General features: G+C 27.1%; 2 protein-coding genes across 3 annotated transcripts; both read left to right on the forward strand.

Annotated features, from left to right (window-relative positions):
• Nucleotides 1-686: 686 nt before the first annotated feature.
• Nucleotides 687-10,705, forward strand: LOC113549352 (sodium channel protein Nach-like). The gene is made up of 9 exons (XM_026950609.1): nt 687-847; nt 1,079-1,279; nt 1,341-1,494; nt 2,643-2,776; nt 3,056-3,158; nt 3,644-3,920; nt 4,648-4,810; nt 4,929-5,032; nt 10,466-10,705. The coding sequence occupies exons 1-9, from the start codon at nt 687-689 to the stop codon at nt 10,582-10,584; spliced, it is 1,416 nt and encodes a 471-aa protein (XP_026806410.1). The 3' UTR covers nt 10,585-10,705.
• A 2,817-nt stretch (nt 10,706-13,522) lies between these two features.
• Nucleotides 13,523-15,712, forward strand: LOC113556198 (E3 ubiquitin-protein ligase rnf146-like). 2 transcript variants are annotated; one of them, XM_026961010.1, is made up of 5 exons: nt 13,639-13,996; nt 14,192-14,317; nt 14,468-14,587; nt 14,647-14,904; nt 14,987-15,712. In XM_026961010.1, exons 1-5 carry the CDS (start codon nt 13,921-13,923, stop codon nt 15,199-15,201), a joined length of 795 nt encoding a protein of 264 aa, XP_026816811.1. In that variant the 5' UTR covers nt 13,639-13,920; the 3' UTR covers nt 15,202-15,712. The 2 variants fall into 2 exon arrangements, with proteins under 2 accessions (XP_026816818.1, XP_026816811.1); XM_026961017.1 differs by lacking the exon at nt 14,468-14,587 and having other exon boundaries at nt 13,523-13,996.
• Nucleotides 15,713-15,714: the final 2 nt, after the last annotated feature.

The raw sequence follows: 15,714 nt of genomic DNA on the forward strand, positions 1-15,714 counted from the left end.
TCAAAGAATAGTAACACCTTTGGTAATGCTTTATTGCTATGAGAACTATAGCAAAGTTCATAAATGAATGTTACCTACTTAATATATATACTTATTATTTATAAAGAGAATTATTTTTACATAGTTAATATATATATATATTATTTTTTTTGGTACTACTTTTATATACATTTTACTATTTTAGAATTATGTGCATTACAGTAATTTTTTTTTTTAATTTAATTTTTGGCGCATATTTCAGGCTTTTATTTATATATATATTTGTATACATAATATAATAGAGTTATTTTATACTACATAAAATGCATGGTCTATTTATTATACTTTTTTGTTGACCTATTTCAGGTATAAAATAAATATTAATATATCTAAACTTATCTATTTATTTTATAGCTCAAAATATCAACTTCAATTTCAAATAAATTACATTTTATAAATTATATAGATAATTTGTAGTTTTACTTTAATTTACTTTCAACGTGTATAAAAAATAAAAATAAAAGTTAAAAATAATTTTTCCATTAGGATAATAACAGCATAACAGTACCGTACATTACGATATCACCATAGATCTAAAAAAAACTGGCGGCGTATCATGCATTAGTGGTCGCTTTCGTGACAATGGCGATGTGGGAAAAATGCGAATTTCTATGTCATCAGTCCGTTGATACTGTCACACGACAAACATGCATTATACTACACAAAGAAAAAATAGAAACAATAAACAAATAAATGTTTGGTGGGGACCTCTCAGGTCCGGTTTATTATACCTTAAGGAGTTCTCCGAGACGACTACCCTGCATGGTATACGCCATATTGGCCTATCCAACAGACATTTTATAGAAATGTAAGTAGTAGAAATAATAATACTTGACAAAATACACTTAAAAATCAATACAATAAAAAATATATATTATTAACAAGCACGCCGTCATCTTTATAATTTTTATTTATGTATAAATATGTATTAACATGAAAAAATACATAGGTTATTGGTATAAGTACTAATCCAATTTATAAATTATTATTTGACATATTATAAACATGTACCGAAAATATACTAAACTATTTTACACAGACTTCTTTGGATTCTATGTGAAATATTAGCAATTTATGGATCTTATAATGTGATGCGTGACAGTTGGATACGATATAATACAAATCCTACTGTTATAACAGTACAAAAGGATTATCGATTTTGGTACCTCCAGTTTCCAAGTACTACGTTCTGTTACGTAGACCCCGTGGACATTGAATTTGCTAATGATTATATTCAACGGTGGGTAGAGATATGTTTTAAAATCTAATATTTATCCAATTTGTAATATTGTTTTATTTAGTAAATGGAAAATAAGTTCTGGAAAAAAATTTGATTACTACATGGATTTTGTCAAAAAAGTTGCGAACATAACATATGAAAACTTAGACAATATAGCACCTTTTGTCAATAATTCTGAATTAATTAATGTTGACATTATCGACTTAGTTTCAAAGGTATTGTTGAATTTATTATGTTTTTTAAGGTTTTTAAAATAGATGTATATTATACTTCATTATTTGTATCACCATTATTAATGATTATTAAAGAAAACAATAAAGACATATTAAATGAAAGTCAAAAATATAGAAACACGAAGATTGAGTGTTAGACACATTGCAGATCTCAATTCGATTAGGTATACCTCAATCAAGAATAATTATGTATAATAGTTTTAAAATTCAATTATTTATCGTAGTAATAAAAAAAAATGATTTTGAGATAAAATCAATTTATGATAGCTATTCAAACTATTAAAAATTTAAAGTAGCTATTAATCATTTTGAACATATTATATTTGTATTTAGTAATTACTAATTAGTTATTATTGTTATTAGGTATATTTATCTTACGATTTATAAGTATATTAATTAATATTTTCCTTGTATACAAAATTCCAATAATACCTTGACCTAGAACTACTAATTTAATTAATATAAATCTCAAAACAAAAAAAATAACATAATCATCACTCATAAAATTAAAAATAAAACTAGTGATACTCGATTTGTTGTAGATATAACCATCATTTAATGAGTGTTGTTAATTTTAATTCAATAATAAACTATTGATACAAAAAATGATTTTGAGCGAAGGATACGAATGGCAAGAATAGTTTATATTATTATTGTTTTTCATAAATATGGAGATTGAATTAATTTTTACTTAAAACATCGCATAAATTCTAAAAATTAGTACTAACGTACCATAGAGAAGTATGAATTAGAGTAAATAAAATAGTTTAAAATTTTTTTAAATATTTTACTTATCGAAAATAATAATCTATTAATATGTGATATTATTAAAAGTCTAAAACCCTTTAGTTTATAGATGGTTAGCTATAACAAAATTGTGTGTATTTCCATTTGAACTTCAAACGATTATAAAAAAAAATATTCACTTTGTATTTTTAATATTTTATAATTTCAATAAGAAAACTCATGTGAAACATTGTGTTAAATTTTAAAGCCTTAGGTATTTAATATGTAAAATAATATCAAGATTATTTTTATAAATTAATTTGTATTACAAAAAAGAGATTTAAGTGTATTATTGTTATTACCTAATCAAAATATATTTGTATTTTTCTGTAATTATCTTACAGGTACATGCTGAGCCTCGTTATAAAACCACAATATTTAGTACTGATTATAAAAATATTACTTTTCAACCAGTATTAACTGAAATGGGTATTTGTTACACTTTCAGTGGGACAATTACTGATTATTTAACACCTAAGTAAGAAATCGCCTAAATAATATATTTATGTATACATTTCAGCAATTTATTTTTTAATTATTCTAGTGACGGTGTATTATAAATTATTATAATGTTTTAGAACAAAATAAATTATCTATCATGATATAAAAACCAATGTTATGATTTACCTTAGTAAAATCTTTTTACTAAAATTATAAAAATAAATTAATACTACATGTCTCAAATTATATACCTATACGTCACACATCTATTATTTGCTAAATATTGTATTATTATTATTCATCTTTATAATTATAGTAGTGAACCACAAAGCATAAATTCCAACTTTCCGACACCCTCGTGTAACTTTCTCAACTCATTATGTTACGCAAGAGCAGAAAATCTACCTCGAAGTGTTTTGGTAATTATAAAAAAACTTTATACAACATTAATGGATTTTATAGTTTATACTTTATAATCATTATAATTGCATACCTATTGATTATTTATTTAAAAAACTTATCATAGGTTATTCTTTTTTTTTATAATTTATTTTTAAAATATTATAATTAATATAATTTTATTATATGAGGCAAAATAAAATTAATCGTAGTATACACTGTATAATATTATTTTTACTAATATCTATTATACTATAGGTGAAGTAAACACATAGATACAGAATAAAATATAATGCCATGATTAAAAATACGATATTTTTATCTAAAAAGTGAATAAGTTATTGATTAGGTATAATATCATAAATACTATTTATAATCAATGGGGTTATATATTTAAATTGGCTCGCTTTAAATCACTCTGTAGTTAATAAATTGTAAAATAAATAATATAGTTCACACCAATAAAAACCAAAAATAAATTATTGCTATATCATCTTCATTACAGTATTACGTGCATTATCCAAAGGAAGTACCAAACATAGTAGACAAATATTACTCGGTACAAGAGAATATGGAACGAGATACGACATTCACGTTTTGGGAAATGACATCAGCTCCTGAATTGAGACGGCTAAGCCCGTCACAACGTCGATGTCGTTTCATGGACGAACCAATGGATAATACAATACCCGTTTACAGTTATAACGTGTGTAGGATGATATGCAGAAGAAATCTGGCTCTGAAGATGTGCAAATGTACCCCACATTTTTATCCATACCCAGGTACATTATATTTTATAATTGATATATAAAATAAAAATGATTAAATTCACAGACAAATAATCAAATACAATTACAGGCAACATATATACCAATTTTTTTTTCCACCCGAAGGTTGGTTTACAATTCCAATTCTCCGTTCTAACCGATTACTCACATTTTCTTTAAGTTCCTTACAGGTTTTGACTTTTGCATCACATTTAATTTGTCCTATATAAGAGTTCCGGGAACGTCCTGCAGTTTTTTCCTTCTATCATAGTCTCTAATATTATATTATGCAATTCTTCTGGGTGTCTCGGGGCATGTCGAACCATTTTTCAGCGTCTTCCTCTAATCGCATCTATGAGTGTACGTTTTTCTCCTACTGTTCTAAGTACTTCTTCATTCGTTTTCCGCTCTATCCAGCTTATCCTTTCCATACGCATCCAACACTACATCTCGAAGGCTTCTAGTTTTTTCTTTTCGGTATAATTTATTACCCGAGTTTTACATGCAAAACTCCATACATATGTTTTTATAAATATCTTCTTAAATATACCAATACTGTACTTGAATACCAAAACATAAGCAAAATATTGTTAAAAATTAATCGTAATGTAAAAAATTTAGTATTTAAAACTCAACCATTTTTTTTTAGATAATATTATTCAATTTAATAGTTTATTAGAAGAATATTGTCTTTTAAATAACATTAATAAAAAAAATTATCATAGAAAGTATTATGATTTAGGTGAAATGAAAGTTTGCAATATCAAAGGGCTTAATTGTTTATCAACTCATAGCAAAATGTTAATAACATTAGAAAAAAATGATGGGACACCAATTGAATGCAATTGCCAGATGCAGTGCGAAGAAGTTAAACTGTTTTTAGACAGAAATTCAAAAAGGACATGGTAACACACTTAAACATGCGTTGGACGTGGTTAAATAAAATTAAAATTAATTAAAGCCACGTACCTATTTTCTCACATAATATTACTATTCCCGTTATTGTTATATTATAAATGACAGGGCGTATCCAGTGCCATGGGACATCCGTTACCGTTGGGCAGTTGACAAATATAGTAAGACACGATTGCGCCGCGACGTCATCTACAGCTTTGAAGATTTATTGGGTAAGTGTGTTTGTGTTTGAGTTTATTGTTTTTCAAAACGCATGATCTCTATCATTGTCGCCTTGGACCATCACTACATCGCAATTCAATCACGAATGGTATTCTTCTTATACCTACAATAAACACAATAATGATAATACAAAGGCACATGCCATATTAAACATCATATTATATGTGTTATTCTGTTATCTGGGTAGCTTATTTCAGTTCTATTCGTTTTTTTTATAAAATCCTAAATTTACAATTAACATTGATGATAATAAATATGCTAACATAAAATAAAAAAGCAATTTTTAAAAATAATAATACTGATATTTATTTTAAAATATTCATTCATTGCATTATCCAATTATTACAATCAAACAAAATGTATAAATACATATTTGATATTTGTACGTAGGTATATATTTGTTATTAATATTAATTTATAATTACTTAGTCGTGATAAGTACAAAATATGTTACTGTCAAAGTTGTCTTGAGATTTACTATAGTGGTACAGACCTATAGATATAAACATGTTTCTAATTACATATTCATGGAAAATAATGTTGTTATTATTTATGTAGTTTATAGAACTAAACATGACAGAACGATTAAATTATAAAATCAATTGGTAATTTTAATTTACTTGGTAATTCTTAAATTGTTTTGCTTCTTTCTACACAATAAATTATTATTATTTTTTTTTTTTTATAAAAGTTAACGTTTTAATATCAATGTTACTATCTATAATAATGAAAATTACTTTTGCGAACTAACATTTCACTATTCTTCAAGAATGAAGATGATGTCAACCACTAAAAATGTTTTGAACATAAAATTATTTAAAAAAATAAATAATTAAATAAAAAGAACCCTGCAGCAATTCAAAATAGCCACCCGTCGTTTTACTATATTATAGTCTTCACACTATATTCTGTTGCATAAATTATTTTACATTAAAAAAAACTGCTTTTAATATATCATCTCTATAGCAATGATATAACTGTCCAAGTTAATAATTTATTAATCTATTTACAATATAGCAAATATTAAAAAGATTAATTAATTTAATTTTACGAAGAATCGTATACAATAATATATTAATATACATAGACCTAAAGGTACCTACATTTTAAAATATATTATATATTTATAGAACATGTATTACCTATATTCTGTAATATATATTACATATACCTGTATAGTATATGAATGCATGTGTGTTTAAAGTGTATGTCTTGTACCGTATATGGTTTTTGTAAGTTATACTCGAGAAACGTAACAGGACAAATTATTCCGATAGTCGCACTATTGCATCGATTACACGGGTAGTTAACATTTTATAACTGTATTATTGGAATATCAATTGTAATACGTTTTTATACATAAAATACATAATAGTAGGTATATTATGTAGACATTTCGTGTGTGTATCGTGTCTTAGGTATCCTTTACTCCGGGAGCATTAAACTGTTGAGAAACAAAACATTTAAATACAATGCACTCAATGCTTATACGTATTATATAGATACTACACACGCGCAGCTATAAATTTGCCATTTACATAGGTCGATCGATTTATTCCCATTATAGTGATCATGAATTATGATCACTTGAATTTAGATAATAATAACTATCACGACTATTCTCAGGTATTACGTTAGCGTCAAAGGAAACTTTACATGGTTCGAGTACGAGTATAATGCAATATGCAATATGCAATGCATTAAACAACTATATTTTATCAAATTATACTCACTACACCTATAATAATTATAATCAATAGTATTGAAATTAAAAAGCCACTTTTCAAAACTTCCATGATTACTATCATTGGAAACCAGTATAACTTAAAAAAAAAAACTGGTAAAATATTTATAACTTACGCAAACTGGAATGTTTGGCCCGTTTGGGTGTTTGTAATCCCCTGTTATATTGGCTTAAATCTTGTGTAACTGTAAGAAAACAATTTGTATCTATATAGGGCTACTCTTCTGGAATGTTTGAAGTAAACTCTTGCGATCCTCAGAGTGGCCACCTTAGCCTATTACTTTTTTCTGTCTTCGTGAACTCCATTTCCTCGAGGTTTACTCGTGTATAATCTTTATTATATGCGTATGATTTAAAGATATTTCATACAATTAGATCACCAACTGGCTATGTTTTACTTCAGAGTGAATTAGACATTTTTACAAACTGGATATTTTAGCCTATCCTTCAGCCTTTCTAAGTGTAATTTTATTTCTTTCCCCCATCTTAACATCTTACATAATGACACAGAATTAGGACGCATTCCTACATAACAGATCTCAGTTTAACTAGCAATAGGTACTCAACTAATCTTTGTTTTAGTGTCACGTATAATACGATAGCAAATAGAGCACTCAAAGTTATTGGATTTATCATACATAACACTAAATTATTTAAATCTGTTAGATACTTTTATATTATGCCCTTGTCCACTCTCTTCTTGAATGTGAATTACTATTGTGGCAACAGTATTTATCTTAAGACCAATTATAACTCGAACGCGTCCAAAATAAATGTTTAAACTTAATTTCCTTTAGAATGAATATTTATCACAAACCTCATGATTATTCTAATATAATACTGGCTCTAATTATTCTTATACTTGCTTCTCGTCGTGATAATGTAGATTTAGATTTCTTATACCTAATTCTAATAAATATCACTTATCATACTGATATACGTATAGTAAATTTCCATTTTATTTTTAAAACAATAATTTTGATTTTCAGGCTTTTTTCAAACCAAACTTATTGTCCACCGACTTTTTAACAGATTATTATACTGCGCAGCTATTATTAATACCCTTATAAGTACAATCATTGTGATATCGATATGTAGTGTATTACTGTAGTTATGACAAAAAATATTATAAAATAATAATAACAATATAAATACTAATTTTAATTTGTACCTACTACGGTGTATGCAGTAATAATTAATAAAAGACGTAAACAATTTTCTTTACTCGCCTATTTAATTCTGTTACACAATACCGAGAGACTATGCTGATAACAATTTTCCGACACGGGAACATTTATTATAATATAAATCCACATTCACTAAATCGTTTATTTATACGCCGATGGACATAAATCTGTCGATAATTAGTCATGCACATGCAAAGTATAATACGTAGTTAATACGTAGCAGTGTATTTCTTGGTAAAACTCGAGTGCACAACACCGTAGTAATATGGGGGCGATACAAGGGTATATTATAATATTGTATAATTGTAAATTGTACACATACCATAAGAATAGTCATATAAAACAATATTATATAGGTTATAGCCTACGCATAAAATCGTTTGGTTGTAAAATAATATCTATATTATACTATTATATTATTTCAAACACGCCGTAAACAATTTTAACGAATATAAAATATAATTAACTCTTTGAAGCACGGTTCATATATAAAAATTCACTACCTAAATGCACAGAAACTTTTTTAAAAAAAAAAGTTTGAAATTTTGTAAAATACTTATAGTAGTGGGTCAATAAATGATCTATGTACCACTATTTTAGTAAAATTTAAATTACTTACAAAGTTATTTAAGTTTTAGTGGTGGTTACTTACACTAACCACCATGCATAGATTAACAACATAATTTTTTTATAAATCAAATTTCTTTATTACTGACATTATAATATAATAAAAATAAATAATGACAAATTATGAATTATGTTGGATAGGTTCTTGAATAAACCTTGAATGGACAGGTGTTACTAAATTACGAGTATTTGGTCTATTCCTAGATGGTGTCCTAAGGAAATAAGTTTCAGTACCATTTATAATATTATATTTCGCAAACTTATGTTGAAGTTGAAAATGCACAAGTTTCTAATGAGTTTGCTGGTAAAACAATATCATTCAAATTATTTGAATCGTCCGATTCGCTGTCCGAACAATCCAAAACAAATTCTTTTTCATAATCCGGATCCTCATCAGTGTCATCGACATCTGATTCCAGTTCAGAACCAGAAGGAAAATCTTCTTCGAGGTATTGAACTACATCTTTTTGCGTCAATCTTGTACGACGTGACATCTTTGATGTGATTATAAATATGATTCAAATTTCAAAGTGAAAAAAATAATTTTTAAATATTTATAAATGCTTATCGGTCATCAATAATGTGCATATTTTGAATGGTGGTTACGGCTGTTAACCACTACAAAGTATTAATTTTTATATCAGTAATTGTTGCTGAGTGATAGAGACTGATATGAATGAAAAATATACTTATCAATACATATGTCAAAGATGTTATAAACAAAAATTCCAATTTTAATTTATATTACGGGAACGATAAAGATAAGCAGCTGCAACACCGTATATCGTATGGTATGACACAAAATATAAACAGTTGGATAAATAAAACTATTTATAAATCAAAACGTGGGTATATTTACTAATCAATTGAGGTGGTAGTATTCATTAACCACCATGCGTAAACAAGATAAAATTATTTCCTTGAGGTGGTTAGTAGTCATAACCACCATGCAAAAATTAAAAAAATTAGGTGGTCAATGCAACTTACCACCATGCTTCAAAGAGTTAAGTCACTATTTGTCAAACGTAATTATAGTTTCATAAAATATAGCTTTTAACATAAAATAAATATAACATCTATGTATAGCAAATGATGAAGACGTGTAAACATCTGCGATCTACAATAGGTATACGTCGCAGTCGTTTTAACGTTCCATTTCATCTAATAAAATAAAATGTGATGTACTTATACTCATAATTATGTACTACAGGCCTTAATAATACACAGCTAGTTAATACAATGATTGAGTAATAGATATACAATATTTATATGATTCACAAATTAATACTTGCACATTACACAATAAATTGCACATCAATGTATACTATTAAATATTAAGAGGACCCCATACCCGCATGTGTTGACTCTGTCTTAATAACATACATCATAACAAATTTAAGTTTAGCAGAACACATTTTGTGATGTTAGCTTTAATATAAGAGTAAATTTACCTATTATTAATTTTAAAATTAAGAAAATTATCTACAAAATTACATGTTTTATTGACATTATCATTTTAAAGTGAGTTATGAACATTTAAAAGCTGTAATGTTTTACATAGCTATAACTATATATAACTCACTTTAAAATTATAATATCAATAAAAGCATATGTTATTTTCTAGATAATATTTTTACCTTAAAATTTAATGATAGATAAATTTACTCTAATATTAAAGCTGTGTTTAAATATTAAAAATGTGTTCTGCTGAACGCAAATTTGTTATTATGAACGTTAGTAAAACAGACAACACATGCAAGTATGGCATCTTAATTATTATACAATACAACAAAAGCTTTATTTATGTTCGAGGTTCAAAAATATGTTTATACTACAATAATGTATACTTGCATTAAATATTTCAGTTTCCCTTGGAGGTACGGCGTCATTTTTCCTTGGTTGTAGCGTCCTGTCTTTCATCGAGATCGGATACTATCTCACACTAAGACTGTATTGGTTTGTCAATCGAAAACACAAAGATTAATATATTTACTGTCATAAACTCATAACCTCATATTTAGAAGAAATGAACACCAAGTAATCTATTTATTTACGTATTTTAAACTATATTTACATTAAATTTTAGATTCATAGTAAAGCGTTAAGTTTATTGATTTTGAAATGATGTATTTTTTTTTTTATGACTGTAACCGTTTTTTAGAATAATAAAATCGTTTCAATCTGTAACTTCAATATCTTTTTTGGTTTTTTTCTAAATAATCGCCAAAACACCAAAATTCAAAAATATATTATCTCAGATTTGTATTTTAGGAATACATTTCAACTGAAATTTTAACGAAATTAAACATTCAAATGATAATAGCAATTTCAGTTATTTTGTTATACTTAATTTAAAAATATTTATCAGAACTTAAAACTTTTACCTTTTACGTTTATAATTATATTTTACTATACCCATTAACATTTTTAAAATATTAAAATTAATTTTAAATTATTGCCTAAGCCGATATACTGTAGGTATTAAATGGTATTTTTGTATGCTATGATTTATTATTGGATTCAAGTTATACACATTGATTATTGCAGCGAGCTCTACCCATTGACTAATTATGTATACTTGACTCCTTACTGAACAACAAGGAAGACTATACTATGCGCTCTTTTTTAAACTACACCTATTAATTTTTTTAAATTAATATGAAAATATTGAAAATCTCATACATTTATATATATAACCTACATCACACACATTTAGGCGCATCATCGAATCTTAAGAGACTAACAGCTGCAGTATTCACGTATAACTATATAAGAATCATATTGTATCATAATAATAATACGACAATAATATCACAGGATAAATGAAATTTAATTTATTCTGTGAAAATGTGAAGTGTTTTTTTTCTTAAAATATTATACTTTAACAGTGACTTTATAAATAGTAAATACATTTGTAAAAATAAACGATTTTACAAGATATGTTAACCGTCGACGAGTTCTCTGTGTTTGAATTTATTATGTCCTCAAATCATATAAATCAATATTTTTTAACTTTTTAAAAAGTAATAATTTTATTACGTTAGATACTTAATAACTTATCTAATATGCACCTTACAGTACTGAATAAAATGTTAACTATTTTCATAATCCATATTCACAAAATGATCAATGGCTTTGGTCATCTGAAGATTTTTATTTGAAAACCTAAACTCTAAATAATTAATAATATGGCTAAACAATTAACGAATTGGACACATAATGGTGATAATATAATTTATATTTTATCATTGGCTTATTAACAAGTTAATAAGTCAATGTATTTTATTAATCAATATGCAAGATCAGAAAAAAAAATGATAATAAAATTTTAAAATTAAAACTACATTGTTAAAACTATAAATATTTGAGATTACAAAGACGTGGAACTTGGTGGTACTTAAAGTAAAGCTGGGGGTGCTTCAGCACTCCCTAGCACCCCTGTAGTTGCGAACTAATGATAACTATACTAACAAATATAGGCCTAGCGAAACATAAAAAGTTCCAAGTTAAAACTAGACGAAATCAGTACTTACTATAGTCACAGAATAGATAAAATCTATTTTTTTCTATTTCATCTATTCTGTGCTATATTTATTAGTATACAATACAAATATTATATAAATCGTATTAGGTAAATTAAAATTAAAAAAAATATATAAATCCACTTAATAATTTACAGTAAAAAAAGGAGGGTTCTCATTTGAAAAACATACCTATAGATTTATCTCCACAAAACACTTAACTAAGTAATATGGTCGAAGGTTGTAATACTAAATTGATATAAAAAACGAAACGCGCACATCGAAAATTAATTCTCCGCGTTCCGGCACTGCGGAATCACGATACATTATATCAATATATTATATGAAATATAATTTAGAATGACGGAATGCGAAATTTGAAATCGTGTCATAGTTGCCCCTTCTACCACTCACTATACAACGCCAACCAATTTACAGTATTATATTTTTATTGTAATTCGATGTTGTCTTATCTAGTAAGTTGTCTTATACTCTAATATTATATTAAATATTCTGATTTCCGAGGCTAATAAAATAAGTTGTATTTGCCATAAATATATCTGTAAAATGTACTTTAATATTTGATATTTGAATTTTAATTGCTTGTTATATTATAGGTTCAGGCAAAGCAGAAAATGTAAGTACAGCATCAAAAGACGTGATGTCATCGCCAATTTTGTTTAAAAAATTTAACACATTTAAAAAGTTATGATAAAGCAATGAACGATTTCAATGATGCAATTGAAAAAATGAAAAGCGTATTTGATTCGGATAGAGAATATTTCTTACCAACAATTAAATCATTTTTGAATTCATTTCAAAACAATGTAAGAACACATGCAAGCCTTTCTTCTACAATGCAAAAAATTGGGAAGTATTCCGGCTTAAATCCAAACTCCAAGAAACCAAAATTGATGGGTCACAAGCAAGTTGGAGCACAACCCACTGCCAGTTCTAGAAAAACAACCTAAATTGGAGGGAGAAAAAAATCTAGCTGCTGGTAGAAACCCGAAATGGAAACGAGTGTCAGAATATGAGTACCTATATACAAAAATTAAAATCAAGCCATTTACCTCAAATTAAACGTCAACCATTCTATCCAGAACAATTGCCATTAAAAACTCCAAAAACGCCACATTCATTATCATATCGTGTAAAAATAAATACAACAATAGGCGCTACACACAACGCCAATTAATACCGCAGTTATTATATTTTAACACCTACGACATTTAAAATATTTTTGTTTATGTATATAGTTTATATTGTAAGTGAGTGTTGTGACTTTTAAATTAATTGTTTGTAATACATTATTAATAATAAAATTATAATACTGATAGTATAATACTGTGTAAGATATCTTCTAAGACCGTGTTGTATAGTGGTTGAGGGGGCAAGTTAAATGGTCGCCGTAACACGATTTCAAATTTCGCGCGCAGGAATCGACAAAACGATGGGCAATTGATACCAGCGTCCTCTAACGGTGAAAAATATGTAACACCAACGACACACCCATCACCCACTCACATTCGGTTACGGTTCTAAGATCTGTGTTAACGATCGTCGATTATCACACACAAACGGTTTCCACTTTCTACAACAATATTAATAATATTGTCTGTGTACTGTGTAGTTTTGTTGACAATTTCATGTTTTACTTTATCGATTTGGGAGCAGTTACCAGCCGACCTTAGACGGCCCATAATCCAGATGTCAGTACACCTTGTTAACTATTAAAGTCAATACATCCAACGTTCGTCGAGTACGTCGAACGTAGCAGTTTCTGCCGTTTCTGAAATATGGCCGAATCTCTGAAACGTCTTGAGGACGTGATCGCGGACGACGAGAATTCATCTGAGGAGAATGGACACGATTGTAAGATTTTTTATAATTTATTAGTGTGTCTATGATTATAAATTATATTATTATTTTTACTAGATACCCATATTATATTATGCAGGTGTAAAATATAATATTTTAAACTTCCTAGTTATTATAATGTTTTAATTGTCGTCAAACAATTCTGTACTGATGATCTCCTGTTGTATACTTATGAATCATTCTATACAGCTGAATCGTCAGAAGATCCTCGACCATCGTCTGCCGATTCTGCCTTAACAACAAATTCTGACGATGATGTAAAGCCAACACCTAGACCTAAAAAGAAATTTACTTCAAAGAAATCCAAGAAAAATGGTTAGTCTATATTTACAATATCTATAGGTTGTATGTATCACTTATTATAATATTGACTACTATTATAATTATAATAATATTTATTATTATCAAGAAACCATTTTGTACTAACTATTTTATCATTGGTTTTATGTGGCTGTAATTTACCAGAAGACGCATCTTCGTCTGTTGCTTCTGCCTTGGCAACAAGCTCCAATGCTGATTTTATTGAAGAGGATTCAACATCAGAAACGAAAAAGAAATCTATTTCGATAAAATCCAAGAAAAATGGTAAGTTTGCATTTAGAATTATTTTTGGAACTTAGTTATGTGATACTAATTTATTATAGATGACACACCGGCCAAGTCAAAGAGCGACTTTAACGAGTGTCCTGTATGTTTGGGACCGGTCGTATTCCCAGTCCGTACTCCATGTGGTCATGTCTTTTGTTTTCTATGTGTGAAAGGAGCAGCACGACAAGCTAACAGGTGTCCAATGTGTCGTCAGCATATACCTATAGATTTTGACAAAAATCCTATTATTCTTGAACGCCAAGAAGTAGAAACATTTGATGATGGTTACCAATGGTTTTATGAAGGCAAAAATGGTATATATTAAATTGTTTTCCATTGATCAGTGTAATATTGTATACTTATTTTGACTTTAATTTTCCATTTTAAATATTTTAGGCTGGTGGCAATATGATAAGAGAACTTCTGAAGAAATTGAACATCGCTACAAACTCAATGTTACAAAATTTGATGTACTAATTTGTGGCATCATGTATACAATTGATCTCAACCGCAATGTGCAATACAACAGAGAAAATCCAACAAGGAGAAGGAAAGTGAAACGAGAAAATGCCAATAACATTGCTGTGAAGGGAATTGCTGGTGTTCATTAATTTCACGTATTTTCTCATTTCCATTTACATAATATTATATTTATTGTTCTTTATTCGTGCATGACACTAATATAATTATGAATGGAAATTTAAGTGTCTACTTTATGTACTTAGTAATGTTAAATTTATTATTAACATACTTCATACATTCATTTCATAGCAAATTTTGCTAATTCATAAATGTTGTCAATTTTATTCTCATTATTTATATTAAGATCTGGATACCAATAACCTTTAAAGATATTTTAAAAATTATGGTTAACTGAGAATTTATTTTAATAAATACAATAAATACATTAAAAAAATGTAATGTTTATTTTTGTTTTCTTTTATCAAAGAAAAAACAAATATGTATATTTAAGCTGAAATTATCAAATTGTAAACAATATACTTTACATTATAAACTAGTCTTTTTATTCACATTTTATTGGTATCCAGAACCTCTAAGAGTTTTAAGATTTGTTTTAAGAATTTTAAAATATATATATATTTGTTTTTTTTTTTTATATGAAT

Source organism: Rhopalosiphum maidis, chromosome 1, assembly GCF_003676215.2.
Source record: "Rhopalosiphum maidis isolate BTI-1 chromosome 1, ASM367621v3, whole genome shotgun sequence".
In the NCBI taxonomy this organism is placed as follows: domain Eukaryota; kingdom Metazoa; phylum Arthropoda; class Insecta; order Hemiptera; family Aphididae; genus Rhopalosiphum; species Rhopalosiphum maidis.

Coding starts and splice junctions, on each gene's coding strand:
- LOC113549352 (XM_026950609.1), top strand. CDS start 687: ATGCATTATACTACACAAAGAAAAAATAGAAACAATAAACAAATAAAT. Junction 1,280..1,340: donor GCTAATGATTATATTCAACG/GTGGGTAGAGAT, acceptor TGTTTTATTTAG/TAAATGGAAAATAAGTTCTG. Junction 4,811..4,928: donor AGAAATTCAAAAAGGACATG/GTAACACACTTA, acceptor TATAAATGACAG/GGCGTATCCAGTGCCATGGG.
- LOC113556198 (XM_026961010.1), top strand. CDS start 13,921: ATGGCCGAATCTCTGAAACGTCTTGAGGACGTGATCGCGGACGACGAG. Junction 13,997..14,191: donor TGAGGAGAATGGACACGATT/GTAAGATTTTTT, acceptor CATTCTATACAG/CTGAATCGTCAGAAGATCCT. Junction 14,905..14,986: donor GTTTTATGAAGGCAAAAATG/GTATATATTAAA, acceptor TAAATATTTTAG/GCTGGTGGCAATATGATAAG.